At 38.8% G+C, this 27,781-nt stretch overlaps 1 protein-coding gene across 7 annotated transcripts; it reads left to right on the top strand.

Moving 5' to 3' along the window:
* The first annotated feature begins 755 nt into the window (after window positions 1-755).
* Window positions 756-27,340, top strand: phf21aa (PHD finger protein 21Aa). Of its 7 annotated transcripts, XR_013820456.1 has the most exons (18): window positions 756-1,060; window positions 8,079-8,133; window positions 8,654-8,743; window positions 8,888-8,920; window positions 9,037-9,102; window positions 11,330-11,473; window positions 12,313-12,558; window positions 12,837-12,920; window positions 14,229-14,486; window positions 15,379-15,537; window positions 15,633-15,684; window positions 15,759-15,838; window positions 15,925-15,982; window positions 20,098-20,120; window positions 20,202-20,380; window positions 21,905-21,980; window positions 25,325-25,428; window positions 25,600-27,340. XR_013820456.1 is itself a non-coding variant. In XM_079865403.1 (17 exons), exons 2-17 carry the CDS (start codon window positions 8,104-8,106, stop codon window positions 26,182-26,184), a joined length of 2,088 nt encoding a protein of 695 aa, XP_079721529.1. In that variant the 5' UTR covers window positions 756-1,060; window positions 8,079-8,103; the 3' UTR covers window positions 26,185-27,340. The 7 variants fall into 7 exon arrangements, 5 of the variants coding, with proteins under 5 accessions (XP_079721529.1, XP_079721531.1, XP_079721532.1 ...); XR_013820457.1 differs by having other exon boundaries at window positions 20,098-20,380; XM_079865403.1 differs by lacking the exon at window positions 20,202-20,380.
* Window positions 27,341-27,781: the final 441 nt, after the last annotated feature.

Raw genomic sequence — 27,781 nt, 5'->3', positions numbered from 1 at the left:
ATAGTGTGTATTCACCAATCTCTCTTTATACAAAATACACTATACACAACAAAATCACAGAAGAACCTATTGCACCGTGATTGAAAGGAAGTGTGCAATGAAAGTGGTTTATATCGAACATATTATTTAATGCATAGCACTGCATCAAGAGCACTTGAACAAGACTCCAGCTACATCACAAGAAATAACCAAAATATAGGCCTATGTATATCACATGCAATACTACTAGATTGAAATAAAATGCTTTTAAAAAATGAATTGTTAAAACATTTCTGTTTATAGCATTTTGAACTGGAACGTTGTGTTTTAAATGTGTCTAAGACGGCGGGATATAATATGTTTACTGAAATTATCATGGATAAAACATAAAAACGTCCTTAAAATAGTTATTTCTGTGAATACGTGGACAGCAAATCTCTTCTCTGTTATCCTAACAATATATCTGGCCCACACTGGATGCACATTATTGTAACTTCACTCAACATGAGTTTCACCGAGTTTACATCCGGGACTTTTCCCTAGGCAATGGGGGGCGCACTACAACCGTTCCTTAGGCAAAGTGGAATAAATTCGCCGCACCGTTACATAAACTAGTTCTCTTCTTCTAAGTGTTCTTTCGTGCTCGGTAATACTTCTTTCGCCCCGGTTCGCGACAATATTAAATTAATATCCAATGATATCCATAATGTGTAATGTTGGGCGAGTTATTTTGGGCGTTACACGGCATGGTTTTGCTGTCCCATTATCTCTCTTCTGCGCGCATTGATACAACGAGCGCACAAGCTGGGGGTGAATGGGATGGAAGAAGAGTTCTTGTTTTGTATATCAGTTTCTGTCTTTTTATGTATTTTTGGTTAAAAATCTAGCGAACAAAGCGAAGATTCCTTCTGTTACACTGTACAAAACTTTAGGGCGCAAAAGGGAGCGAATTCATCCGTGGGATAAGGTTTTAGTGGTGAAATGCCCGGCTGTTTGTAGATATATATTTAAATAATTGGTGAGTGTGTGTGTGTAAGTGTATGAAGATCGGTGTTTGACTGCTGGAGGAGTGAGTACAAGGGTAAGTGCCCCTCGGTTTTTTCATCTTCATCTTGTGAACTTTTGGGAACGGTGTCTTGCAACTCTTTTAGCGTTCTTTATTTGATTCTGCTGGTAGTGATTTGAGTGGATGTGAAAGCGCAGAGGCAGCGCAGGGGGGTTTTGTTCATTTCTCTTTATTGTAGGAGTTGCAGGAGAGCGAGAGAGAGAGAGAGAGCGAGAGAGAGTGCAGCTGCAGTCAACGAAACGTTATAACTTACAACCGTTACACAATAACGCATCGAATGGCACCCAAACACCCTTTAAACGACACTTGCTTAACAGAACTGGAATAATATGGATGAAAATGTGATTCCAGCGCGTGCCGTAGTTTTCACAGCATGCCGTGAAACAGTCATGGGATGCCATTATAAATGCACTTTGCGCTTACATTTACATTCATTATTAGAGCAAGGGACGAAATCTCGAGCCATAAACAGGATAAAGTGTGTATCGGTACTCTTGATGTGTTGAGCTACTATTATTGTTAAGAGCCGCTAGGGCGACAAGACGTGTGATCATGAAAGATTTTTTCCAGTTCGTGTTCTCGGCACCACGCCTTGACATATCTGCACAAACGCGAGCTCGCTTTCATGAAGTCTCACAAAATCTGCTCTGTGGTTAGGTGGAGGAAAGTTGTAGGCCCTTGTGTAGTGAGTTTGATGTGTGATTGTGTGAGTATATAAAGTGATGGCGCTGTTTCCGGTGTGGATGCGTTGGAACGCTAATGATGATGATGATGATGATGATGACCTTTCTCAAGCTTTCAGATGGCGCTCGGTCCGCTTTAACGACTGGACCGTCATGAGCTCCTTTCGCAGTCTCTCAATGTGTCTTTTTTTTTTTTTTTTTTAATTAGTGCTGTTTTGGTTATTAGGTTTAGTACTGTATAGCCGTCAGACAGTATGGTTGTTCCTCAACAAAAAATCACACCCTGTTTTTTGATAATTTTTTTAGCTTAAGATTGCTACATGTAGGCCTACGAAGTTATAAAATAATAGGCCTACAGGTTTTTCTTCTCTAAAGCTTTGTCATGTTTTATTCATGTGCGGCTGTGCTCTTCCATTATAAACTATGTTCACTGTACAGCCATTTTTATGTTTGTTCTTCCTCTTAACTCCACCTGCTTTTTTCTTGCAATGGGTCACCAATCAAAACCAGTTAGACATTTCTTCATTTAATGTGAAATAAATTTAGTTATATTTTTCAATAAATTGGGACTTCAGTAATGTAGTTTCATTATTTTCTAATAAATATCGCTTTTATTTTCAGTTCTACACACACAGTTGTATATTGTATAACAGATTAAGTGTTTACCTCCTGTTTAGTGGTTTTCTCTGCATTCTGTTGTCATGTTACTTTCACATAAAGATGGTGAGTGGATGCCAGTTGCCAGTGAGAGTTTTCAGGATATATAAACCATTTAAGGATTAAACGTGTCATAGATACTCACAATGTGTATCCAGATAAATACATGATGTAGGCTATATGTTCATGCTCTCAGCAATAAGGGGACTTTGGCCAATAAAGCACAGACAGGAATGTACTTGCAGAGTTTCTGCTTAAGCTAAAATTATGCCCTAAAATTGTAATTAATAATTGGATTTTAGTTCTTAAACATTTGAATTATGCTACTCTGTTCTCAAGAGACTGGCCATCCGTGCAGGGCTTTGGAGAATGGATGGATGGATGTTCTGAAGACTTGGACAGAAGATTATGAACAGATTGATGGAGTGATGCAAAGGTTATAAAGACTACAATAAGTGGAAATTATAGTTTCAATAAGACGCAATCTAAGCAGCAGTTTACCTCACCACCGTGACAATTTGGCATATCTGACATTCCTCCTTCACCCCAGCTCCAATTTGTTTCTAATACGTCTCCCCCATATTAATAAAGGGGACCTATTATGCCCCTTTTTACAAGATGTAATATAAGTCTCAGGTGTCCGCAGAATGTCTCTGTGAAGTTTCAGCTCAATCGCGGTTAAGCTAACGTGACATTGCAGTCTTCATCACCATAAAAGTTTATTATCTGCATGTGTTTTAAAGCCATATCTGTTTAAACTTCCGATATATGGTTTTCTGAGCGCACACATCCAAAGCACACGCACAGAAAGCTGGCTGTCAGACGGCGCGTCCCGTGAGTATGAAACTAAGTTCTCTTTCACGTCTTATTGCGCTTCAACTGTCACATAGCCTACACAAGGTTATTTCAGAAACACACAAAGTTCACATTAACAGTCGGTTATGTCTGTGAATGTAAACAGAGAGTAAAGAAAACGCATGTGAATATTAGATCTGTGTATTAGTGAAAGCAGCGTAATATTCAGTACCCACTGATATGCTGTTAATATTAATCAAACAACAAAAGAAAACCAGAAAATCACTCACTGCCCTTGATTGAATAACTTTAGTAGCTTTAATAAGAATACATTTCTTACTTGAATGCTGCTGTTAATTACTCTGGCAAGGAGATAAACATGGAGGACTGTTTATAGCTCACTCAGGGAGGGATCTATGCTAATAGGCCTTTATCACACTTCCGTGTTTGAAAAGCGGAAGCTTCAAATAGGAGCGTAAAACAACTTCTGCTGCAGCCTGTATCAATGGCTGTGCCCATAGTATGGGATTGTTTTGATTTGTGTAAAATTCCAAAACCTTAACCTTGATCACCTTATTTTATTGCAGAACTGCAAGAATACAGTACAAACACCACCACATTAAAGAGCATTAGAATTAGACAAATCTTAAAATATTAATTACGACTAAAGTCTACTTTGTGGGGATTAAATGAAAGGTTTGGGGGAAACTTATTAAACGATAATGTTAAAAAAGTTTCATGCACTTACTTTAAGATGCAATCATGAGTAATTAGATCAAAGATCAGAGTTGTTTATTAAATAAAGGAATATTTCAACCACAGAGACATTTATTTAAAAAAAAATATGATTTGATCATCGTAAACGAGTCATATTCTCCGTGTTTGAGTGCGATGATTGGATAGCATTATACTGTGTAGACAATAATGGGTAGTAATATAATGCAAAAATAACATTAAAAATCAATTAAATCAGTCTGATGATTCCTCTGGCAGTAACTTGAGCTGTGTGCTACTCGTTAATCCCATGACAGCACTGGCAGCGCTGATGATCGCGTCTCTCTGATAGTGTTACACAATAAAATAAAAGATGACAAATAGTAGGGTATCATGTAAGTCTAAATAAACAGATTTAAATATTGACGTTTATTGTTAAGCTCAACTAAATTAGTTTACTTTTCTTCTTAAAACTGGCGTCCGTCTAATTGACAATAATGCAGGTGGAAATTCCTTTACGCTCCTAATCGGAGCAGGATGTGACAATACGCGGACCGTGATAAAGGCCAATAGAGCTGAGTCCATTGGCAGTCGTGGGGCCTGTTCAATGTGACGTCACATTGCATCGAAACTGGAGTGAGCGTATTTTTATTATTATAGGTTGGTTGTGTACACACTGCCGACACACATTTATGTTCAAACTCCATGTAAAATTGAATTTTGCATAATAGGTCCCTTTTAATAGAGTACTGCAGTGATGTATTTTTGTAGGCCAATTTTCCATTGGCTTTTGGATTATTGCAGAAAATAAGCTCTGTGACCAGCAAAAGTTCAGGATTCTTACACATTTTATTCATCGTGATAATCTTCACAAATAAACACAACTCCAAACACGTTTATGTTAGAGTAGTTTGCAAGAGCGTGATTATAAACAACACAATGAGGCTGTAAAAGCGGATTAGTGAGAGTAGATGAGTTTACCTGGTCAGTGTGATTTATCCAACAACCTATAGCCACTTGTTTGCCTTTTGTAAGACAAGAAAAAGCTTGTGGTATTACTGATGTATTTTATTTCATAAGACATGAAAGTATCTTGAGCTTGTGTTATCACACTTTATTTCAGGCATTTAATCAAGGGTGATGAAATTGGAAGTGCTAAAATGCTAGCTTGTTTCCTGGGGTTTGGCCTACAAAAATATGTTAGCTCTGCTGCACTCTAGTAATGTATATAATTTAAGAATTCTAAAGACATTTTAGAGCTGGGTAAGAGTCATTGCAGACAGCACTCTGTTTACTTTTATCATCATAAAGGACACGTGAGCTTATGAAAACGCTAACATATAGACTGTGTAGCATGAGTGTATTACGTGGGAATGAAGCTGCTTTGAGTAGAAGGCGGTATAGAGGCATTGTAAAAGTTTGGTTAAATTTGATTAGTTCCGTTTCTCTGAAGAGTAGTTCTGAATTACTTGTGCTTCAGCACATTTACTGAGCCAACAGGTTAGGGTATGGTGTGCCAGTCTGATCAGGCAGGTGAAGTGTGTGTGTTATGATCACTTTGGCTGTTTGCCCTTACTGAATACAGAAGTCCCAGAAAATAGCCCTCTTTTGCTCTGCTGTGGACACTTATAATGCAGGACCAATAGGACACATTACATCTACTTTCTGCTGGTTTGTAAGATTCATTGTATTCATTTTTTTATATTATTTTGCTTAAATATCAGATCAGTGACTGGTGCAGCTACAGATAGTGGATGCCACTCTGTAGATGAGTGAGAAGCTCTCTGTGTGTGGAGTGCCCATCTGGTAGTCTCTGCTTTCATTCTGATGAGAAGAGTGATGATCTGTGGCAGAGACAGAGACTGATTCTGTGAGACACAAGTACTGAGAACAAAAAATAACAGCTCAAACAAACCAGAGAAAGCAGGAAGTGAGTAAATTTGCACTGGCATTAACTAATTCAATTCCAAAAGACGTTATAAGACAGAGACAGTCCACTTGTACATGTATGAATGGAGGAAAACATAGCCTATATGGTGGCTATAGTCCCGCTTTACAATTTTTGATGGAGGCTTCACAACTCAACATGTAGCTGTTAAATGAGCCAATCGCCTCTTAGTTTACTATAGAACGTGCTTGTTCCTTAGCTGGACCAGTCAGAAAAAAAACAAAAAACAAAAACCTTTTTGTGTGATTTGAGCACAATTTATGATTTTATTCTTGATTTGAAATATGTTATTAAAAAGGACAAGTTATTAGAGCTGTATTTGCATGGCTGGAAATAGCTGCCAGGGGGCATTACGAATATGGCCGCCAAGTGAAATGACTTGCCTTCAAGGGACTTTAGCTGTTTCTTAATATGCATTCTTATCTGTACTTGTGGACTTGTGAAACATCATCACTCGCTGCCCAAGTACTGTTTCAATTAAATGTTCACGTTAGCCAAGCACAGTGCAAATCCCCGGATGTGTTCTTGATCTGCCCCTTTTATCGAGGATGCATCGAGAGGTGACTTGTGCGGACTTGAGTCAGCCAGGTATCCCAGAATGCATCTAGCACCAACCAGAAAGCATCAATAGCAGAGGTTAAAACCCATGTAATTTAAAAATACTATTGTTATTGTGTCACAAAATGTAGTTTTAAGAGTTTTTCAGGTGAGAATATAGTTGTAGAATGTAAATGTTGTAAAGCTCAAGTCTGTGGTTTATTGATAAAGATAGCACCTATTTGAAAATTTGATCAAGCGCGTGTTGAGGTCCAGGCGTTCACTAGGTGCTCAGCCGTACCACGGCTAGTCCTTCTGACGTTTGCCGCTGGCTCTGATGTCGGTTAAACATGAGATATAATTTGTCTTGTGTAGGCTATGTCTAACGGGCAATCTTTGGTCTCATGAATCTATCATTTGTTCCTGAACAAATCGTTCTGGCCGAGGGCAAAGTGTAGTTTCATAACTTATGTATATACCTTTTTATATATATACTTATATGCTGTTTAACTTTACCGTTGTAGCCTACTAGAGCGCTGACTTTGTACATTTTGTACTGAATTGTTTGGTTGTCTTTATTTCTTATTTTTATAGTTTCTTATACCTTTTTACTTATATTTTTATAATGGCTATTATTGATCATTAAAACTGACATTTAACAAAAAGAGATGTTTTGTGTCACATTTAATTTTATTACAGTGAAGATATTCAGAGTAGGCTACATATTCACAAAGGCCTATTGCCTAAAGCATATATTACTATGTTTAATATTCAATGTTTATAATCAATGTACGCATTGCCTGAACCACATTTGTGTGGCTATTACTGTTTAACGAAACGAGGCAGAGTGGTGTTTTATAACATATTTCATTTTATTGTTGCTTAAAATATACATACTGAGATAGCCAGAGTAGCCAGAGCGAGCTGAGTGACGATATCATGAACGCTGCTGTTCCATTTGTAGAATTACCGGACTTGCGTCCTCCCGTCCTCCGGAGTTCTTTCTCCTAAATCGAACTTGGCAAGTCCGAACTCCAAGGAGGCAAGTCAGAACTTTGCATACTTGGTGTCATGAAATGCCTCATGTCTCTGTGTGTCTCTGTAAATGTTGTTTCAGGACATTGTGCTAGGAACTTAGTTTCTTGCTGTGTAGGGGAAACGTTTTCACAGAAGCAATTTGTAGTTGTCCATTTCAGGTACCTTGATTGAAAAAATCCAAAAATCATTTACTCACCCTCATGTGGTTCCAAACTTGAATGACTTCTTGAAGAGGTGTTTGCCTGTACAATGAAAGCCTGTGGGGTTCAATAATATTCGGGGTTCAATACGTCTTTGTGTTCCACAGAGGAAAAATAAGTCACACAGGTTTGGAGTGACATGAGGGTAAGTAAATGATGACAGAAGTTTCATTTTGGGGGTGAATTATCCCTTTGAGTGTTTAACCTGAGTGTATAAAGGAGGATTGCTTTCTTTTCTAGTAAGCTTCCAATTTCTGTGTCCCCTCAATTTGGGATTGAATCTGCAATATTTGCATGCAGCCCAAATCTTTATCCACAAAGCTTGCATTTAAAATATTCCTGCTGACATCTTTTTTTTCTTCAATATTGCTATGATGTAGATTTGTCACTCTCTGGAGCGCTACTGTGTGTGTAAATGTGTGTGTGCTCCAGTCCTTACCATCCTCTCTTGTCTATTCCAGCTCCACCCCCCACTCTGCCAGTTGGATGGTGTTCAAGACGGCAGACGTTGGGAAGGTATAGAATAAACCATTGTCATAAGGGGGTGCACACATTCTGACACAACTGTGATGGTCTGCTTTATGGCGTTTCATTGACTAGCTAATTAATTTAAATGTTTTCCAGAACTACACTTAGTACTATTACTCAAACAGCAGCATAGCTACACAGTTCTGAAGAGGAGAGAAGGAAACAGTTAATGCATGCGTCAGCATCATTTCCTCTCAAAGAAGAATGACAGCAGGAGAAAACAGGATTGTGTATGTGCAAAAGAGTGCTGTTCAGTTTGATCCGTGGTGTTCAGGCAGGATTTTGATGAGAGTAGTTCTGATTGAATCAGTACACAGAGATATATCCTACTAACACTGAGCAGATTTACACACACTCGCACAAGCACACTAACAGATCTGTCATGGCATGGTCATGCACACTGTGAGACCGCAAAAAGCTCTTTTACCTCTTTTTTTTAATATTCTTAGTCATTCAATAACATCTCAATTAATGAAGGAATATCTGCTCTCTTCCTTTTATTCGCCAGGCAGCTGTGTTGGGTTTTGGGAAGAAGAGATCGATTATGGAACTACAAAATTTACAAGAAGCACTCAAAGTGGAAATCCAGATCCATCAGGTATCCCCACCACCCTCCCCACACACCATGGATTGAGTGTGTAATTGTTGCAGCTGCAGTACACTCGTCGTCCTCTAGAGGTCACTGCATCGGCATGTGTCACCCACTCCTGAGAGTGCTAAAACTTTCTTCTCTTTCTTGCAGAAACTCGTGAGCCAGATGAAGCAAGATCCACAGGTGCGTCTCCCTCACTGAACATGTCCCTCACTTACGTTACTGTTTGATCGATACGCTCTCATATACCGGCCACTGGACTAGTGTATTAGGGAGGAGTGTGTGTGTTCTTTGTACAGAATGCAGATCTGAAGCTGCAGCTCCGTGACCTGCAGGCCAAGATCACATCGCTGAGTGAGCGGCAGGTGAGAGCTGCTCTCTGAGAGAACACCTGCTGCCATATCAGTGTTCTCCACGAACGTACACATGTCTTGATCAGTTCAATTACTTGGGGTCTGAAAGTCTTTACCTCCTTGTGTGTCCCGAGAAAATGAGGCGATCTTGTTTGATTATGAAACTTGTGTTACATCATGGCATTGTTTTGTGTTGTATTGTGCTGAACATTTGTGGTGTGATTTGTGCATTGTGGTTTTGTGTTGCCAAATGAACTATTTGCCAACACACAAACATGCGCAAATCTATTCTCCCCCTTTTCTTTGACATTTCTGTTACTGATGATTAATGTCTGCTGGGGATGATTACGTGGCGTACTGTTGTTCGATTGAGCTAACTGTACAGAACCCGAAGTTCTGTGGAGGAGATGGAGAAAGATGTGTTGTAGATTGTTGGCAGTGGCAGCAGAGATTAATTTTAATTAGCATCTTAAAGCCTTTTAAAGTAACAGAATAAAGCAGCTGCCACCAACAGGGGGGAAAACACACCTGAGATCATCTCTCCTTCTGCAGAGGAAAGGGAATAAGACGTCAACCCTCTCAGAGCTTCAGAAATGTATCAGCCTGCAGCACTATTTAATAAAGTGTGCTGCCTTTCTCGCTTAAACATATTCGGTGTCCGGTGGAATTCTCCCAGATCTAGGAGTATGTGAGTCTAACAGATGGTGGAGGAAGCCTGTTAAAGCTATAATCAGTGAGAGGACTGTGCTGGGGGGTTGTGTTCATATTCATTAATGTAACTGTCACTCTGTCTTAACTGGTTACAGAATCAACACATACTCGGCTGAACACAAACAAGCTGTATTGCACATTTGTAGCCTGCATTAAGTAAAGCCTTAATGCAGTAAACTTTTGATATCTTCCTCCTTCTGTCTTCTCTTTATGATTGTTATGGATCCACACTCTTTTAATGTTGCTTTGTGACATAGTCATGTCTATGTGTGTGTGTGCACATTTTTTTGATGCTGAACTGTAACACAAACAGTGAATGGCTTCAAATGAATTGCATTGAGAGTACTCGAGGAATGATCATGTCATTTAGAATCACATTCTGTTTTTTCACTGTAATTTCTCATTTGCACAGTTATAACAGAGCTCAATAAGTGTGCAAGTATGTTTGTTTATTATCAGCTAGAACTTTTATTTTTCATTCCTCTACGTTTACTTAAGACTTCCATTTCTTTCCTGTTCATCATCATGTAAGTTACTAAAGAACCTGCCACACGTCGCTAAAGCATTTCTATTTTAAAATTGTTTTGAGTTGTTATGCAAATGTAGGCGTGTTCTTATAAATGCTAATGATCTAGTTTTTCTTATGTGGGAACTCTTCTAAAAGAGAAAAAAGATTTGATGTATCATGAGTTTAAACATGAACATTTCACCCTTTAAAGGTGAATTTCTGTGTCACTGGCAGCATCAAATGGAGTAGAATTAATGGTGTTTCTTAACAAGTCTGCTATCTGTCATCGTTTAGACTCTTAAAAGGATAGGTCAGCCAAAAAAAAAATATTCAAAACATTCCTTAACCTGTATGGCTTACTTTCAGTTGCAGAATACAATTTATTTTAAAGAATGTTTCAACTGGGTTTTTTTTCATACAATAAAAGTCAATAAGGTCTCTGCGCATGAAACTGGAAGTATTAGAAGTATATAGAAGGAAGTATTTCAACAGAAAAAAACACATTACTACTAAAGAACAAAAACACAGTCAGAAACTAAAAAAAAAAATTATCCTTAAATAAAAACAGAAAATGTTTGTAAAAGGATACCTTTATAATGGGTATAATAATATATGAATCTATAATACTTCAATTTCTTACTTCAATACATCTGTCATTAATTATTTGATGAAGCAAATGTGGTGACAGTCCTTTCAGCTGTATACTGGACATGGCGCGCTAATTTATTACTGCTAAATGTTTCATGCTGTTATGCCATAATCCGGTTTCTTAAAACACTTAAGATGTTTTTGAAGGTAGATTACTGTTGGCCCCCTGGCTGAGAGAAAAAGAGACAAAAAGAGAGTGAAGTTCAGTTGTAGGGATTCCATGTTCTCACTTGCTGTCAGTGCAAACGGGCCAAAATCCAACATGACAACAGCAGGCAAAAAGAGAGCATGAGTGTTAGAGACTTCATTGCAGGTACGAGTGACAGAACACACAAAAAATGAACAGGCACTTGTTCTCTCTTTCTCCCTCAGAAAAAGGTTGTGGAGCAGTTAAGGAGAGATCTACTGGTGAAACAGGAAGATATGAAGCTGCAGACGCTGCAAGCCGATGGGCAAACGTCTACCTTGCTCATCACACAGACGCCTCTGTCTGCTGCCAGCCTCACTACTCCACAGGTACCCACACAACACTCAGGAAACTGCTTCAAGGGACTTCTTTAAAGACAAAGCCTTGTCTTTGCTGAACATTTAAAGGATTTGTTCACCAAAAATTAAAATCATGCTTTTCCATGTCAAAAACATTTGACTTAAAGTGCCAAAATTGCAACAAAAAAACACCCTAAAAGTGTCATAAAAATTGTCCATGTAGAAATATAGTTCTGAAATGCACTTTTACATGCGATTAGGCTAATCATTGAGGCTTTCAGGGCACAAATGCACCATAAAAGTGGTCCATGTAAAGTTACTCCTGAGTCCATAGTATTGCTTTGTGTCTGGAACAGGCTGAAAGTTTAATTTTGTTATCCACTTGACATCTGCCCTAGCTCTCTTTGGCTTATTCATGAAAGTTCATGAGAAGTAGATTCTATGAATCAGTTCTTTTTGTGTCAGTGATCTGAATGATTTATTCATGATTGAACTGATCTTGAGAGACTCAATAGCTACTAGGTGTGTAATGATTGAAGTTTTTTATGGTTAGGTTCATATTGCAGCTTTGGGGTCATGGTTTGAGGGCAGGGGATTGGGGATTGCCGACTGGGTTTTTGGAGGAGACTAAATATTTATTTGGTATTTGCCAAAATAAGCTCTGACATGTGTCACTTTCTTTTTAGATATGTCATCAAGGCAAAAGTGACATTTATACTCTCAGTAGCTCCAGTGACATTATCACAGTGGCATTTTTCATTATAAGGAGATGAGCGGCATATCATTAGGTTCAGTAAGAAGAACTTGCCTATAAAAGAAAAGAAAAAAAGATCATGTTTCCAACGGTGTATGTGTTTGTGACCCTGTAGAGCTCTGTGCCCCCTGTCATTGCTTCAAAGACTCTACCTCTGGTACTGAGAGCTGCCACCCCCTCCTCACCTATCATCATGACACCAGCACCAACTATCACCGTGGTGACAACCCTTGGCAACGCACTCCTTGCAGGCCCTCCTAGCTCAGATCCTCAAAAATCCCCAGTAAACTTCCAGCCGGTCATCCAACCGACCAATCAGGGAGCAGAGCCAGTACGAGTCATATCCAATAGCACCATTGTTGTAAGTATTTCTCAAAGCTGTTTTGAGTCTCTTGTTACAGAACAAGAAGAGTTTTGTTTTCTTATTCCCTCTTGTTTTGCAAACTGCATAAGGGGTGGGAAGAAATTTCAGGCTGTCTGATTTAATTTTGAACCCGAGAGCTCAGGGTTGGTTCTTTAGATTTTAGACACAATTATTCTATTACATATGTGGCTTAAATGGTTAAAGTTATTTGTTGTAGGATGTATGTTGGACAGGTTAGTTAAGTAAGGCTGTCTAAATGGGCGGTCTTGTCACAGGTGCAAGCTGCTTCCCAAACAATCAAAGTCCCTCAGTTTGTCCCACCAACCAGACAGACAACTCGACCAGCCACTCTACCGCAGGTTTGTTTCCATAGAAACCCTTCACACCCTAATGCCTGGCTGGGCTAGTGAAAAACCCTATCTGCTAAGTGTTAGTGTGCATCTATATGTCTTATTATTTTTTACTGCAGGTGTTACTTTTCTGTGTGATTATTTTCTTCTTGCCCCATCTTGTTTTCTTGCTCTGGATTTAATTTCTGTGTGCTTGCATAGTCGTGACATTTGCAGTTCCTGCTTTGGCTGTTGCTTTTGACCCTACAGTAAAGTGATCATTATCCCCGATTTCTCTCCGGCAGTATTCTCTGCTATTGTCTGTGGTATATGTTGTGTGTGTGCATATATGCTAGGGTTGGTTGGTATAACCAAAATCACATAGCGGTATACACTACCATTCAAATGTTTTGGGTTGGTAAGATAAAGTCTCTCTGCTCACCGAGACTTATATATTTGATCAAAAATACAGTAAAAACAGTAATTATCGTCAAATATTATTCGTTTCAAATAACTGTTTTCTATTTGAGTGTATTTTAAAATATAATTTATTTCTGTGATGGCAAAGCTGAATTTATCATTCATTCCAGTCTTCAGTGTCACATGATCCATGAAATATTTCTAATGTACTGATTTGGCGCTCAATCATTTTAAATTTTTTTTATTATTATATCAGTGTTGAAAATAGTTGTGCTGGTTTAATATTTTTGTGGAAAAGAAAAGCATTTATTTGAAATCGAAATATTTTGTAACATTATAAATGTCTTTACTGTCGCTTTTGATCAATTGAATGTGTTCTTGCTAAATAAAACTATTAACTTCATTAAAAAACATCTTACTGACCCCAAACTTTTGGTAGTGTATATCATAATGTATTTGTTTAGCTGAAAAAGATATATCAATTCAGCGAATTACATCCTTTACAAATTAAAGGTTTGCATTTAATTTACTTTCTCTTTATTTTATTTTTATTATTTTATCTTTTTATTCAGAACTTGATAGATGAAAACCAGGAGATAAGGTTATGCATAATAAATAATGAAACATTATTTTATTGTGACTAATTATATTATACAATAATAGTCAATAAGTAGACAACTTTTATTTGCATTGGAGTGGAGCTGGTGTTAGTGGTGTTGTGGAATAGTAGGGAACATATTTGTTGTTTGTTGTATACTAGAGTCTAAATGTGAAAGTCTGCTGCTGTTAAACCACTGAGTTGGGCATCACTTTTCTGATAGTCTTTTTTTCTTCACTACTTGGGTCCACCATTTATTTCTCCATTTATTCCACAAATAATTGTCTTTTTTTTCTTCTTCTTCTTCTGTGTGTGAGCAGGTCAGGCCAAAACCCCCAGCGTCTTTGTCTCCAGCTGCTGGTCAGATCTCTGTGCAAACCTTGCAGTCACCGGTGTTACTGAGCACTGCCCTCCCTTCCTCTGGTCACGTCCAGCAGATGCGTATCCTCAATGGCCTGCCCTGCCCCAACAGCTCTAACAACACAAGCATCCTGATCTCCCCATCTACACACATGCAGCCGTCTGTGCAGACACGCACACAGCAGTTACCTCACAACAGACCAAGCTCTGACAACACGGTGAGGGAAATAAACACTTTATGTATTTAAGTTTACTCTAAAACATTAATTACATGAAAAGTTTCTTTTAGGAAAGTCAGTTCAATCAGCCATATTGGTCCATCTCCTTCTAATACTGTCTATGTTGCACTATCGTTCAAATGTTTATTTCAAAAGTCAGTAGGAAAGACAAATGACTATTTATATTTCAAAGAAATGCAGTTCTTTTTAAATTTATATTCATCGTCACGGTTTCCACTGTTTTGTTTCCACAAACATATTAAGCAACACAACTGTTTTCAACATAGATAATGATAAGTGAAAAAGTGAAAGTGACATGTGAAGTCCAAGTATGGTAACCCATACTCGGAATTTGTCCTCTGCATTTAACCCGTCCAAGTTAGTGCACACACATACTCTGCAAACTGTGATACACACCTAAAGCAGTGGGCAGCCTTTATGTCGTGGCGCCCAGGGAGCGATTGGGGGTTAGGTGCCTTGCTCAAGGGCACCTCAGTCATTTACTGCCGGTACTGGAATCAAACCAGCAACCTTTGGGTTACCAGTCAGACTCGCTGACCAATAAGCCCATGACTGAAATGTTTCGTGAAAGCACCAAATCAACATATTAGAATGATTTCTGAATGATTATGTGACTCTGAAGACTGGAGTAATGGCTGCGGAAAATATCAGCTTTGCATCACAGAAATAAATTACGTTTTAAAATATATTACAATAGAAAACAATTATTGTGTGCTGTAGTAATATTTCACAATATTACTGTTTTACTGTGTTTTTGATCAAATGCAGCCTTGGTGAGCATAAGAGACTTCTTTCAAAAACAAAAAATCTAACCGACCCCAAACTTTTGAATGGTAGTGCATGTATTAATACATGTTTGTTTCTTCTTCAGATACCCGCAGTAGAATATGCGACAGAGCCAAAGACTTCATTGCTCATCTCTCCAGACACGCCTACACACACTTCTCCTCCACTGTCCTTACATACACCATCTTCACCTGCTCCCACCAACACACACACTCCTTCCTCCAAACATCAGGAGAGCCCTCTGGTAAAGTACTTTTATGTTTATAATGAAGATAATGATGAGTATGGTGATGTAAATTATGATCATTACTGAGATAATGACACGCATTCTTTCCACAGAAACTGGCCTTCATGTTGTCTCTGGGACTGGTCACGCGCGACTATTTAGAAGGTCAGGAGAATGAAATGTGTCTGTTTGTGTGCGTGAATGAATGTGTATTGACCTTTCCCACTTTGTTTGTGTAGAGATTCAGAGCAGGCGCCAGGAGCGTAAGAGACGTACAACAGCAAATCCAATATATAGCGGAGCCATGTTTGAACCAGAGGTAACAAACATACACATGCATTAAACGAGCAGTTCAAACAGATTGGAGATATCTGATGGAATGAACCGTGCCTGTGTGTGTTTCAGCGGAAAAAAAGCTCAGTGTCGTATCTGAGTTCCATAAACCAGTCCAGCAGGAAGAGAGGTGAGTTCAGCCAATCACACTTTCTCTCTGTGCCTATATTAGATACTCTGTGGCTTATTGAGGAGAAGTGTGTGATTGCTTTTTTAAAGGGTTAGTTCTCCCAAAATTTTTTATTCTGTCAGTAGTTCCAACCCCGTAAGACTTTCGTTCATCTTCGGAACACAAATTCAGATGTTTTTGATTAAATCTGAGAGCTGTCTCACCCCTGCATAGGCTTCTATGTTATTGAAACTTGCCGGCCCAGAAAGTTAGTATTGACAATGTTTAAAATAGTCCAAGTGACTACAGTGGCTCAACCATAAGTTTATCAAGCGACGAGAATACTTTTTGTATGCAAAAAAAAACAAAAATAACGACTTTATTCAACTATTCATTTTCTTCAGTGAGCCTACGTTCTGACGTTGCGCTGCGCTGTTACACTACGTGAACTCACGTCTGAGGCCCACACAGAAGAAAATGAATACTTGAATAAAGTCGTTATTTTAGTTTTTTTTGCGTTTGCGTTGCGTTTAAACATTGTCTTTACTAACTTTCTGGGCCGGCAAGTTTCAATAACATAGAAGCCTATGGAGGAGTGAGACAGCTCTCAGATTTCATCAAAAATATCTTCATTTGTGTTCCGAAAGTCTTACGGGGTTGGAACAACATGAGGGTGAGTGATTACTGACAGAATTTTTGGGTGAACTAACCCTTTAAGAGCTCAAACTGATGAATACAATTTTTAGTTTACTTAGTACTGATAATTTCTCCAAAATGTATTTGCAAATTAATAACAAAACATTCACAATTGCAAAGCAGCGATATGAAAAAAACATCTGGACAAGATATACAGCTATGGAATAATTAATTAATAATAAAAAAAAAAAAATCCCGTTATGTGCTGACACTTTGAAAACAAAACCAAAGGTTCAGAAACCATAATATAAAAGTGTGGTGATGCTTTTTGCCGTCTTCCCCTGCATCATCATTTTGAAGCAACAGGAGTAAACAGCTGCTGCTTTAATGATGCAAATTCGCAGTTTGGACCCAAATAATATAATGTGTGCAGGGGGAGGGGAGAGCAATCAAACTCGGGTTCAGACTAGAAAATCGAACCAAGTGTGAAAGAACCTTTAAAGTGTACTTTTTTTTTTATAACCCACTTTGTATTGTTACAATGTCTGTACTAGTATATGTAAATTAACTATGTTTACTTGTTTTCTGTGTTACCTGGTCTGAGAAATTCACATTTATTTGTCAGCAAAACTTTTGACATCTCCAGAGCTTTTGTGAAAACTACAGATTATACTTGCGCACTTTTGTATCCCCGCCCTCCGACTGTTGGGTCGACAGAGGTTGTAAAGGTTTATCACTGAAAATGGTATCATACTTTATCTGCTTGTTAAACAGCCATTTATGGTAAAAATGGAACACTATGGAAACGGCTTTTTAATAACCCGTTGCTTCAGGAGGTTGGAGCTGACAGACTTACAGTTTGTTAGTTTCTTTCTGTTTTTCCCCTCTGTTTGGTCTTAAAGGAATAGTTCACTTAAAAATGAAAATTCTGTCATCATTTACTCACCCTCAAGTTGTTTCAAACCTGTATGACGTTCTTTCTTCTGCTGAACACAAAAGAATATATTATGAAGTATGTCAGTAACCAAACAGTTGATGTACCACACTGACTTCCATAGTATTTTTTTTTCCTACTATGGAAGTTAATGTGGTACATCAACTGTTTGGTTATAGACATTCTTCAAAATATCTTCCTTTGTGTTCAGCAGAAGAAAGAACTTCATACAGGTTTGAAACAACTTGAGGGTGAGTAAATGATGACAGAATTTTCATTTTTAAGTGAACTAATCCTTTAAACTGTTCGTGGCCATCCAGTTTAACATGTTGACTACAAACACAGAAGTTTCCGGCATTGCGTTCTCACCATATTTACGATCCTTTGCAGCCTTTAGTCACTGCCTACAACGCGCTGGATCCTTCACTGGAAACTGAAAGTAACTCGCTCCGATAAACTTTTACTCTTTGAATTCTTGCATCCAGGAACTATGCAAGTCGACACCATTATAACGAAAAGTTTGCTAAGAGGTATTTCCTACTAAAGCAAGGCACTATTTGACTCTGGTAAGCAATATCCATAGCAGACAGCAACATGCCCAATGCATTATTGGCATTGAAATCACCCAGAACACCCTAGCAAGCACATAGAAAACACACACAAAAAAACATTTAGAAGGCCTTAGCAACTGCATTACATTAGCATTTTCTTCAGAAAATATACAAATTTGATTTTAAACGTTCAGGTTGAAAACTAAATGTAAACGAGCTTTTCACAACATTGGTTTGATATTATCCATATCTGTAAAATGTGACTTGACATCCACTGTGAATTGTCTAATTTTATTGCGGTAAAAATGTGTAGCCAGTCATTATTCAGTGCTTTAAGCCCTTTTTCTACACCTCTCATCCTGAACTGATCCACTCTTCTTTACTCCCATCAGTCAGTCTCTCTCGGTCTCACACAAGCACACATTCAGCAGTAATGACTGTTTGATTATGTAATGTGCTTACAGGCACTCTGCTGTGGAGTGGCCCTGGAGTGTATGTGTGAGGCAGGAAGAAATGACCCTGCAGTGTGTTAAGTGGGATAATGACTGTCTTCAGGCTGCTGTAAAAGTGTATACATTAGTAAAAGACTCAGACAATGTTCTCAGCCTACTTTATAGGTTTACAATTAGGCAAGTTGTGCACATCTTAAAGGTGTGATAATACCGCATCATTAGTGTACCATTAGAACTTGTATTGGAAAGATTGGAGTACAAAAACATAACATTACAGTTTGCCAAAAGATATTTTTTTGATACTTTGATATGACCAATGTTTTGATTGCTCTTCAAAGCTCACCCAAAACAGCTTTCACTGTTGCAAATTAAAGGAATAGTTCACTCAGAAATGAAGTGTTATCATTTACTCACCCCTTACTCGCCTGTTCCAAACCTGTATGACTTTCTTCTGTGGAACACGATAGAAGATATTGTAAAGATTTTTTCAATTCTTATTGTTATAATGGAAAGTCCTCAGGGTCCTGAACAGCATTGGACCCCATTGACTTGTATAGAAAATTGTACAGACAAAAAAAACACTGTGACATTTTAGATGTCAGTTTAGATGTTCCTTGAGGCAAATATCTGTCAGAAAGTGCAGTAGGTGAGCATTCAAGTGATTGAGGACAGAATCAGAATATCTTGCAGTAAAGCCAAAATTATGCTTTTTGATTTAAAAGAAAAAAAGACTGTTCCTGTCTCATATAAAAACTGTAGGCTATATATTTGGTAGAAAGGTAGTTAAAAGCCTCATTCTCGTGTGTGTGTGTGTGTGTGTGTGTGTGTGTGTGTGTGTGTGTGTGTGTGTGTGTGTGTGTGTGTGTGTGTGTGTGTGTGTGTGTGTGTGTGTGTGTGTGTGTGTGTGTGTGTGTGTGTGTGTGTGTGTGTGTGTGTGTGTGTGTGTGTGTGTGTGTGTGTGTGTGTGTGTTCATTGAGGAGCTAAAGAAGCTATTTTTGTTTTTGGATCTCTTAAATTGATATTGAACACATTTGGGACCAAGGCTCCAGCCATATATTGTTTAGTTGAATATAACTCTTGACTTGGGTCTGCGTGTGTAAAATTGAATAGAGCCTTATATATATATATACATATGTATATATATATATATGTGTGTGTGTAATGTAATGGTACTATTAGTTCTTGTTGATAAAAGACATGAATACTTGCTCTGTTAATGTCCATTGCACACATAAATGTGCATAATCTGTTGATTTATGATGTTGAATATGGCTCGTCTTAACATTTGACAGCATCTGTGTTAGCTGTAGATGAAAATAAGCTTCTTGATGCCTGGATAAGCTTCTTTAAATCGTTACCCTCTGATCCTTCTTTGTTATTGGCATTTCTTATCCCCATCTGCCTAAATGTAATGCCTTCTGCCTTTATCAGCTGATTTGAGGCCAGCTTTTGCAGAATGTGTTGTTACCCAGCATGCAATGCTTCCTTTTGTAATCTAACGATGCTCTCTCCCTCCCAACCACCATCACACCACCCCCACCTGCTCCTTCCTGCTACCCTAGCCAATGAGGACAGCTTGTCAGAGGTATGCTACACCAATGTTTTGTCTTCCTTTTCTTTTCTTTTCTTTTTGTGTTTTGTTTGTCCTTTGTTTCATCTCACCCAGGTCGCCTTTCTAAAAACTGCAGTATTGTGGAGCGGGGGCCCCTCCCCCCAACCACCAGCAGCCATCATTCTACCTTCCCAGACCTACAGCGGCCCACCGCGGGCAGCCCATTCTCCCCTGCCCTCTCACTCACCCTTCCATCACATTCACCCTCACCCAGCCCCAGCTCAGCAGGGGATGTAAGTAGCTGTGATAGTCCACTACAGTTACTGAGACACAATTCAGACTTCCCTATCCCAGTGTTCACCGTACTCACCAGGGACATCTAGTGGTAGCGGAGGTGAATTAAGAGTCTCCGGTAACTGAGAAACATTTATATTAGAGATTCATTGCCATTCACTCTCGTTCTCGTAATTCATTTCATTTCTTTTTTTGTCCCATGCCATGACATGTTTTGCTTTTGTCAGTGATCTTACAAAGCAGACAGTCTTTATAGAGGTAACGTAATAGGTTACTCTTGCAGGTTATATTCTTTCAATTTAGAAACTTTTAATATGAATGGCTATGTCGTTTCTATGCAAAATCAAATAAAATAGAGGCAAAGAGGCAGCTGTTTAACCTGGACCCACCAAAAATGTTATTTTTTAAAAACAAGCTCAATTTAGAATGGAATAGAGACAAAAGCTACTTTCACAGCAAGCCTGGTAAATTGACGTAAAATGATCAGAACAACTTTAATGGTAAATACACAAATGTGCTATTCACACAAGCAACAACGTTGCGTCTTTTTACTGGTAAGATACAATTTGTGCATCAGTACCAGTAAACTTTTGTCATGTCAGTCATCGGAAATGACCCATTTGATTCATCCACCTGGATGAGAATCGCTTTAGTTTCATTTTAGTTACACTTTGTTTTACTTCTGAGTGACCGGCGTAACACATAATATATTATGGGACTGCAGTCACTATAGTACATAATAGGACATTCAGAGAATAGTAGAAGGCAGGGTTTCTAGTGCGAGATGCAGCGCAATGATCAAATGTTCGTCTAGTGCATGTTTATATAGAAAAACAATTAAAAGCAGCAGAACGTACTGTAAACCGCTCCAACAGAGCTTTATGATTGGCCCAAAGCAAACTTCTTATGTCAGCGCGTTCTAACCTCGTACGTTCTCATACCGGTAATCTTCATTATTTGTTTACACACAGCATCATACTGGTAATTTGCTGGTATTGTTACAACTTCTCATAAAGGAAAAAGTGCCAGAAAAGGTCCTGTTCACACATGATCTCCTGATGGTAATTTACCATTAGAAACTGTATGTGTGAAAGGGGCTAATAAGTATCAGGTTTTGATTAATGAGTCAGTATTTGGCAGCTGATGTCATGAGATGGAGTGGGCAGCGTCTCATATGTGATACTTGCTCACATATAAATCATCTGGGCCTCATAAGGGCATGCATATCTGCCTGAAACACCTCAGTTCTGCTGCTCAGGACCCCTGATTTGATGCAGGGCTACAAAAACGTAGTAATATTCACCAATATTCACTCTAAGGACACCGAAAACCAGAAATTTGCGTCAAGACTGCTCAACTTTGTAAGTTTAGGTAGCCTCATGTCTTGCCACTTCATTTGTTTTCACTACTATGCATTCATTTCCTCATTCATTTTAAATGTTCATGTTTTTGCGTGCATCACTTTGAATGCAGACTGTTAACAGTTGTGTATTTCAGTACCATTCAGTACATGTTTTCTTTAGATTCTGCAGAAGGAAGATGCCATTGAGTGGCCTGGGACTCTTGCTATTGTCCATTCCTACATCTCCTATAAAGCAGGTGAGAAGTTTCACATACAACTGATGATACCTAGAACAGTCAACCTGCAATGACACAGAATGTGATGTAAGATTGCTTAAAAATGTCTTGAGTTGGGAGTTTAAAACGGAACAAAGTTTCTTTTATGAGTCTGTTATGAAATGTACCAGTAAATCTCTGATCTTTGGAAAAGCTGTCCTAGAACTATAAAATAGCAGCAACCACTTACTTTTTCTGCAGCTTTTGGTACTGGCAGTATTTTTCCATTTATTCTTCAAGTCATGAACCAAACCAAACAGCTCTGAAATTAATTACAACATTACAAACTTAGATTTTTGACCAGTTTTATTTGCAGTGAACACCATTGTTCAGACGGTCATGAACATTCACATTCTGTCAGACACATTAACTACCATTAATTCAAATTAAAATGTTTATCTCACAAAACATCAAATGAACACCGAATATTTGTCTCGGTGTGAACAGGCCTTTTAAATTTAAAATAAGGCTAAAGTAAATAAGTCTTAATCCCCCAGAAGCACGTCAAAAACGTTATAGAATGTAGCCCTCTTGTATTATGTAAGTTTTACTTCCAAAATTACAATATAAAATCAGTCAGAGCTATAGAAATGTATCTTCATTTTTAGATGTTGCTGAAATTGGTCATATCATTGACATTACCTGTGCAGTTGAAGTAAATATGTAAATGCTAGATATGTTATAATTTATAAATAAAAGGCCATTTTCTACTCGTGATTTTAGTCCTGACCTGAATGCTCTGTTTGAAGGGGCGTGTCTGCTGTGAGACTTCAGCGTAAACGCCCTCTGCTATGATTGGCTAACATCTTTGCGTATGAAATAAGCATTACATGTTGAACTCTCTCAATTTTTACTACGTTTTACTATGACAGTTGTCGACATTAACTAATCGTGAAAAGTTTTGATTATATCATTATATTTAGATCTACTCCCGTCTCATTAAGTGTTGCAGCGATAAGCGTTGTAGTCGATGACCGACAGTCTGAGTGCATGAATGCAGTGATCTTGTCATTGCAACTCTATTTCTGCACTCTCACGAATGCTTTCATCATAACTTACAGTGCAAACACAATGTAAATTAGTGATTCGTTGTGCAGTGTAGACAGCGTCATTAGCCGCGTTTCCATTAAAGATTTGCGCAAAACTTTTGCGTTTTTTTTATTTTATTTTATTTTTTAAATATCGATAAAAAAGTATTGCGAAATGACGGCGTTTCCATTAACCGATGTTATGCGACTAAAACGTCATTTTTTCCTAAATATTTCTTTTTCGAATTGCCTGAAAAACCACCTCATGCGAGCGTAAAAACTTTTTTGCGATAAATGGGAGTTTTTGCGAAATTGACGTGTTTCCATTGAGCATATTTTCAATTCGCAATTTCAATTTGCGCAATTTGAAGGGTAATGGAAACGCGGCTACTGATTAACTGGAGTTTTGGGGAGAGTCCAGAACTCAGTCACTGATAAACTCGCGCTGTGAATGATGTTGATCTGATTTTGCAGAGGGGGTCTTTTGTCGCACTATTACGTCATAATGTGACAAAATCCGAAATGAGACTTCTTCAGAGCTTGGTTTTAATAAAAGCTGTTTTTGGACTAACGAGAAAGTAACAGAGGAGTTCTGAAACTTACAGGATGTTTTTATAGTACAATGACCTCTTACATGTCAAAAGATCAAGGAAAATTAGATTTCTCAATTCATGACTCCTTTAATATTAAAGGGCACCTATTATGGTCTCTGATGTCCCCAGAGTGTGTATGTGAAGTTTGAGCTGAAAATCATTTTTACAGCATGTTAAAATTGCCACTTTTTTGGGGGTGAGCAAAAATGCGCCTTTTTGTGTGTGTCCCTTTAAATGCAAATGAACTGATACATCTGGCCCACTTTCAAGAAGAGGGCGGAGCTTCAAGAGCTCGGCAGGACATCTCATCTCACTGAATGAAAATGTCAGAGCAGAAACTGTACTAGCAGTGTTCAGTTTGAACCAGAGTCGAACAATAATGCCTACAGAGCCAAAGCATATGCTGCATGGAGATAGAACAGGAATAGTTTAGTTTAATTACGGTTATAACATATTTGTCATCTTGCTTTTATCCACTATTAGTACAAGCCTGTTGTAGCGGACCCAAATGATGGCCACAAATTTACTGATGAGTTTTATGAAGTTTATTTTTCTTCACACAAAAGATGAAACATTTGTTTTAGTCCAAATCACCATAAGAGGTGAGTAAAACAGTACAAGAAGTGCGCATTAAAAGTCTTATCCATAAACATTCTCTCCCCCTGGCATTATCATCAACATACACAGCGAATTGCACAAAAACACTCGTTACAACTAACAGTAAACACATTTATACAGACCTTTTCAGGGGGTGCTTAATAAACTGGTAAACTTTATATCCGTAAAACAACTCAGATGAACTGTAATATAGTACGCGCTCTACCTTTCATTACTGCCGTGACCAGTATCGATCTGGAGACTGTAAACTGGATCACAAACACAACAGTTGGTACTGATCCATCCTCTAGTAACAACTTTTTGGCAAAGCCTGCTTTGTACGGACCCTCGTTCACAAAGCAGTCTGGTTTAAAATGATTTGCGCAAACATAAACACATTTGGGTAGATTGGGGGGCGCATTCCCTTCAAAAACAAAAGTAATCCTCTGCGTCTTCAGTAGCTCAGATGTTGGGAGTAAATGATGACTGCTATGTTCATTCTTGCATCCAACAACAAAACACCTCAATCGCTTAGAAGACATTATTGTCTGCAGCTGCTCTGGCGTCGAAACAATGGAGGTCTGTGTACATCTCACTCAGGGCTGGTATATGCTAATACGGTCAACAGTCGTGGGCATGGCTTGTGCAAAAGGACGTCACATTGCCCCGAATCTGAAAACGGCTTGTTCTGAGACACTGCTTATGATTTATGGGGATTAAAAAAAAGCACTGGGTGGATTTTTATCATTATAGGGTGGTTTGTACACACACTGCCAACACACATTTACTGTATTTTCAAACACCATGTAAAAGTGAATTTTGTACAATAGGTGCCCTTTAAAATAATGCAGAATCATTAAGAATTAACATGATCTGATCAAGAGCATATTTATAAATTAAAATGGACAAATATGTGAAAAGGATATCTCTGACCTGCTCCCTGACCCCCTGAAGATCACTGTGTCGCTCCACAATCACGGTTGGTCTGTCTTGCAAAGTTTCTACAGAATTGTTTAAAAAAAAATCCTGCGGGGGAACTGAATGGGATTTTTACTTCCAGAACTTGAGCTTTCTGTTGAGATTTACGCATACACTCATTTCCCCACAGCTAAAGAGGGAGAGAAAGATCGTCTGAAGACATGGAGCACAGAGCTGCGGCAGGAGAGAGAGACACTAGAAGACCAAGTCGGACAGCTCAGCAACTCTATAACGGTGAGAGAATCCTTAAGTTCATATCATCCACTTTTCCTCTGTGCGAAGAGTCATACCACTGAAATTACAAATCTAAATGTGATGTTAATTCATCCCGTACCTCCATAACTATATAATGATGAGATTTTGGTCGTACGAGTCAGCAGCACTGTGTCCTCTCTCCCTTCACAGAGATGTATGGACAGCAAGAACAGCGTACTGGCCCAGCAGAGAGAGATGGAGGCTTCGCTTGAGAAGATGAAAGGGCTGGTGCGTCTGATCAGAGGGATCCAGTTGTCTCCCTTCATCTGCCCTGGGGTCATGGCTAACGGAGAAATGTCCCACAATGGAGCTTCCAAAGCCAGCAGCTCCAGTGCGGCCACCACAGACACAAACAACAACACAAATACCGCAACAAGCTCCTCAGAAGCTATGATTATAATTAGCCCCCTCACAAACACAAGCGAGACCTTAAACCAGATCGCCACTAATAATAACGTCGAGGCTGAGAGCGCAAAGAGCGATGAGGGCAGTGAGGAGAGCGCACAAATCATCAGCACGTCCAGAATCAGGAGCGAACCCACAAATGCAAACGCCGCAGCTTTCAGCAATAACAGCAGCAACCAGGCGGTTCTGAGTACCAACGGAACCATGCCCACCGGGGAGGAGAGTACAAAAAAACATAAAAACAATAACAACAGTGACCTCAGCGTCATCCCACAGGGCCTCCTCGGCCCGATCGTACCCCTTACAGAAGTGACAGAGGGGGTAAAATAGCAGTGACCACCCCGCAGCAGTGCCAGTTAACAGTGTTGTTGTTTTGTGTTGTTGTTTCATCTCTTGTAACTATGAGGGAAAGAAAATCCATAGTGCCATTTACTACATGCAGGAAGGAGGTTCCTAAAGTACCAGCAATGTGTATGCTAACGTATGCACACCGAAAAGATTTCTACAAAGAATAATGATATAGAAAAGAGTAATAAAATTTAAAGATATCACACCATTGTGTGCCTGATACAGTTGCCATAGCACCTCTGAGTGGGAAAGCTTCTGAAGGCTGGATCGGGTAAAGGTCTCGTCCTGCTAGATGAGTAGTGCAGCTTCCTATCAGGTCCTGTAGCTCTGATCTAAGACATAAGATATGACGCGTCGAGGAGTTTAGTATCCGTTTTGTCTGTGAAACGCAGCCGAGGTGCAGTTGTTTCGTCTAGTTTTCTGTTGTAAAAACAGGTTCTTTATCACACTGACAGAAATACAGGTCTTCCAGGTGTTCTGCTGGAGGTTTAACTATTATCATTTGCATTTGTCTACTTTGTGGTGTTTTTAAAAACCCGAAAACAACATTTCTGTAAATAAGTTTTGCTATTTTTACACATGACCTTATTTATAATTTTCTTCTTTCTTACAAAAATATTCTGTAGTTCTGTTCTGCCAAATAACCGATGCCACAGGGAACTGTTCTTTTATGTTACTCTGAACATTAAATAGATATTTAAGAGTAGTAGAGTAGTATTTGTAGTGTCAGTCCTGAAGTGTCTGTGAGGTAAATTCTGACCATGCCTTATCTACTGACCAGATGTGATTTACTGAGTGCGCAGTTCAGGCGCAGTCACAGAAGGGAATGATTTGAGACTTCTCTCACGTCACTCTCGCTCCATTTCCACATTCAGAAGACTTTTGTTTTTGTTTTTTTTGTGTTTTTTTTACCCAGACTGTAGCAGGGGTCTCATGCCTTGTCCAACGACTTACGAGGAATCATGCAGTCAGAAATATCCCGTAAAACCGGTGTGCCAGTAACGTTATGCTTATGGGCCAATTTAAGGGCTTCTGTTCTGTATCGTTTTAACACGCATGGTGTCACTTTACTTGGTGATAACACTGTTCTGTAAACCTGTCCAAAAGCACAACACAGCAGGCGTACGTTATACGTGCCTAGCGCAACTACTTCACCATTGTCTCCTAGGGGCTGTTCTGTTAACGCTTTACTTTGGTTACATTTTGCATTTCTCCAACACTCTCTCACCGCTGTATATTTCACAGTGTGTGACTGCACACGAACAAGCACAGACAAACACTTGTAACACCTGAGATACAGCCGCGGTAGCTTGAACACTGTATCATGTGCCAAGATGACACTTCCATAGTGTTTTTAAAAAGCACAAGAAATAATCCAGTAACAGTGGTGTCGAACACACAAGGGGTGCGTCGCTTTTGATAAAAGACAGAAATATCTACAGTGTTTATATCTTCATTTCAGGTTTGTGAGTGTTTTCAATGCTGAACATGCAGCTCTGGCCTGCTGTAGCCTCTGTGTATTGGTTGCCTTAAGTTCTATAGACTATGTTAGGCTGTTTCATAGTAGTGTTATGACTTG

This window comes from Squalius cephalus, assembly GCF_949319135.1.
Source record: "Squalius cephalus genome assembly, chromosome: 3".
Classification (NCBI taxonomy): domain Eukaryota; kingdom Metazoa; phylum Chordata; class Actinopteri; order Cypriniformes; family Leuciscidae; genus Squalius; species Squalius cephalus.
This window is presented reverse-complemented; position numbering and strand designations above follow the sequence as displayed.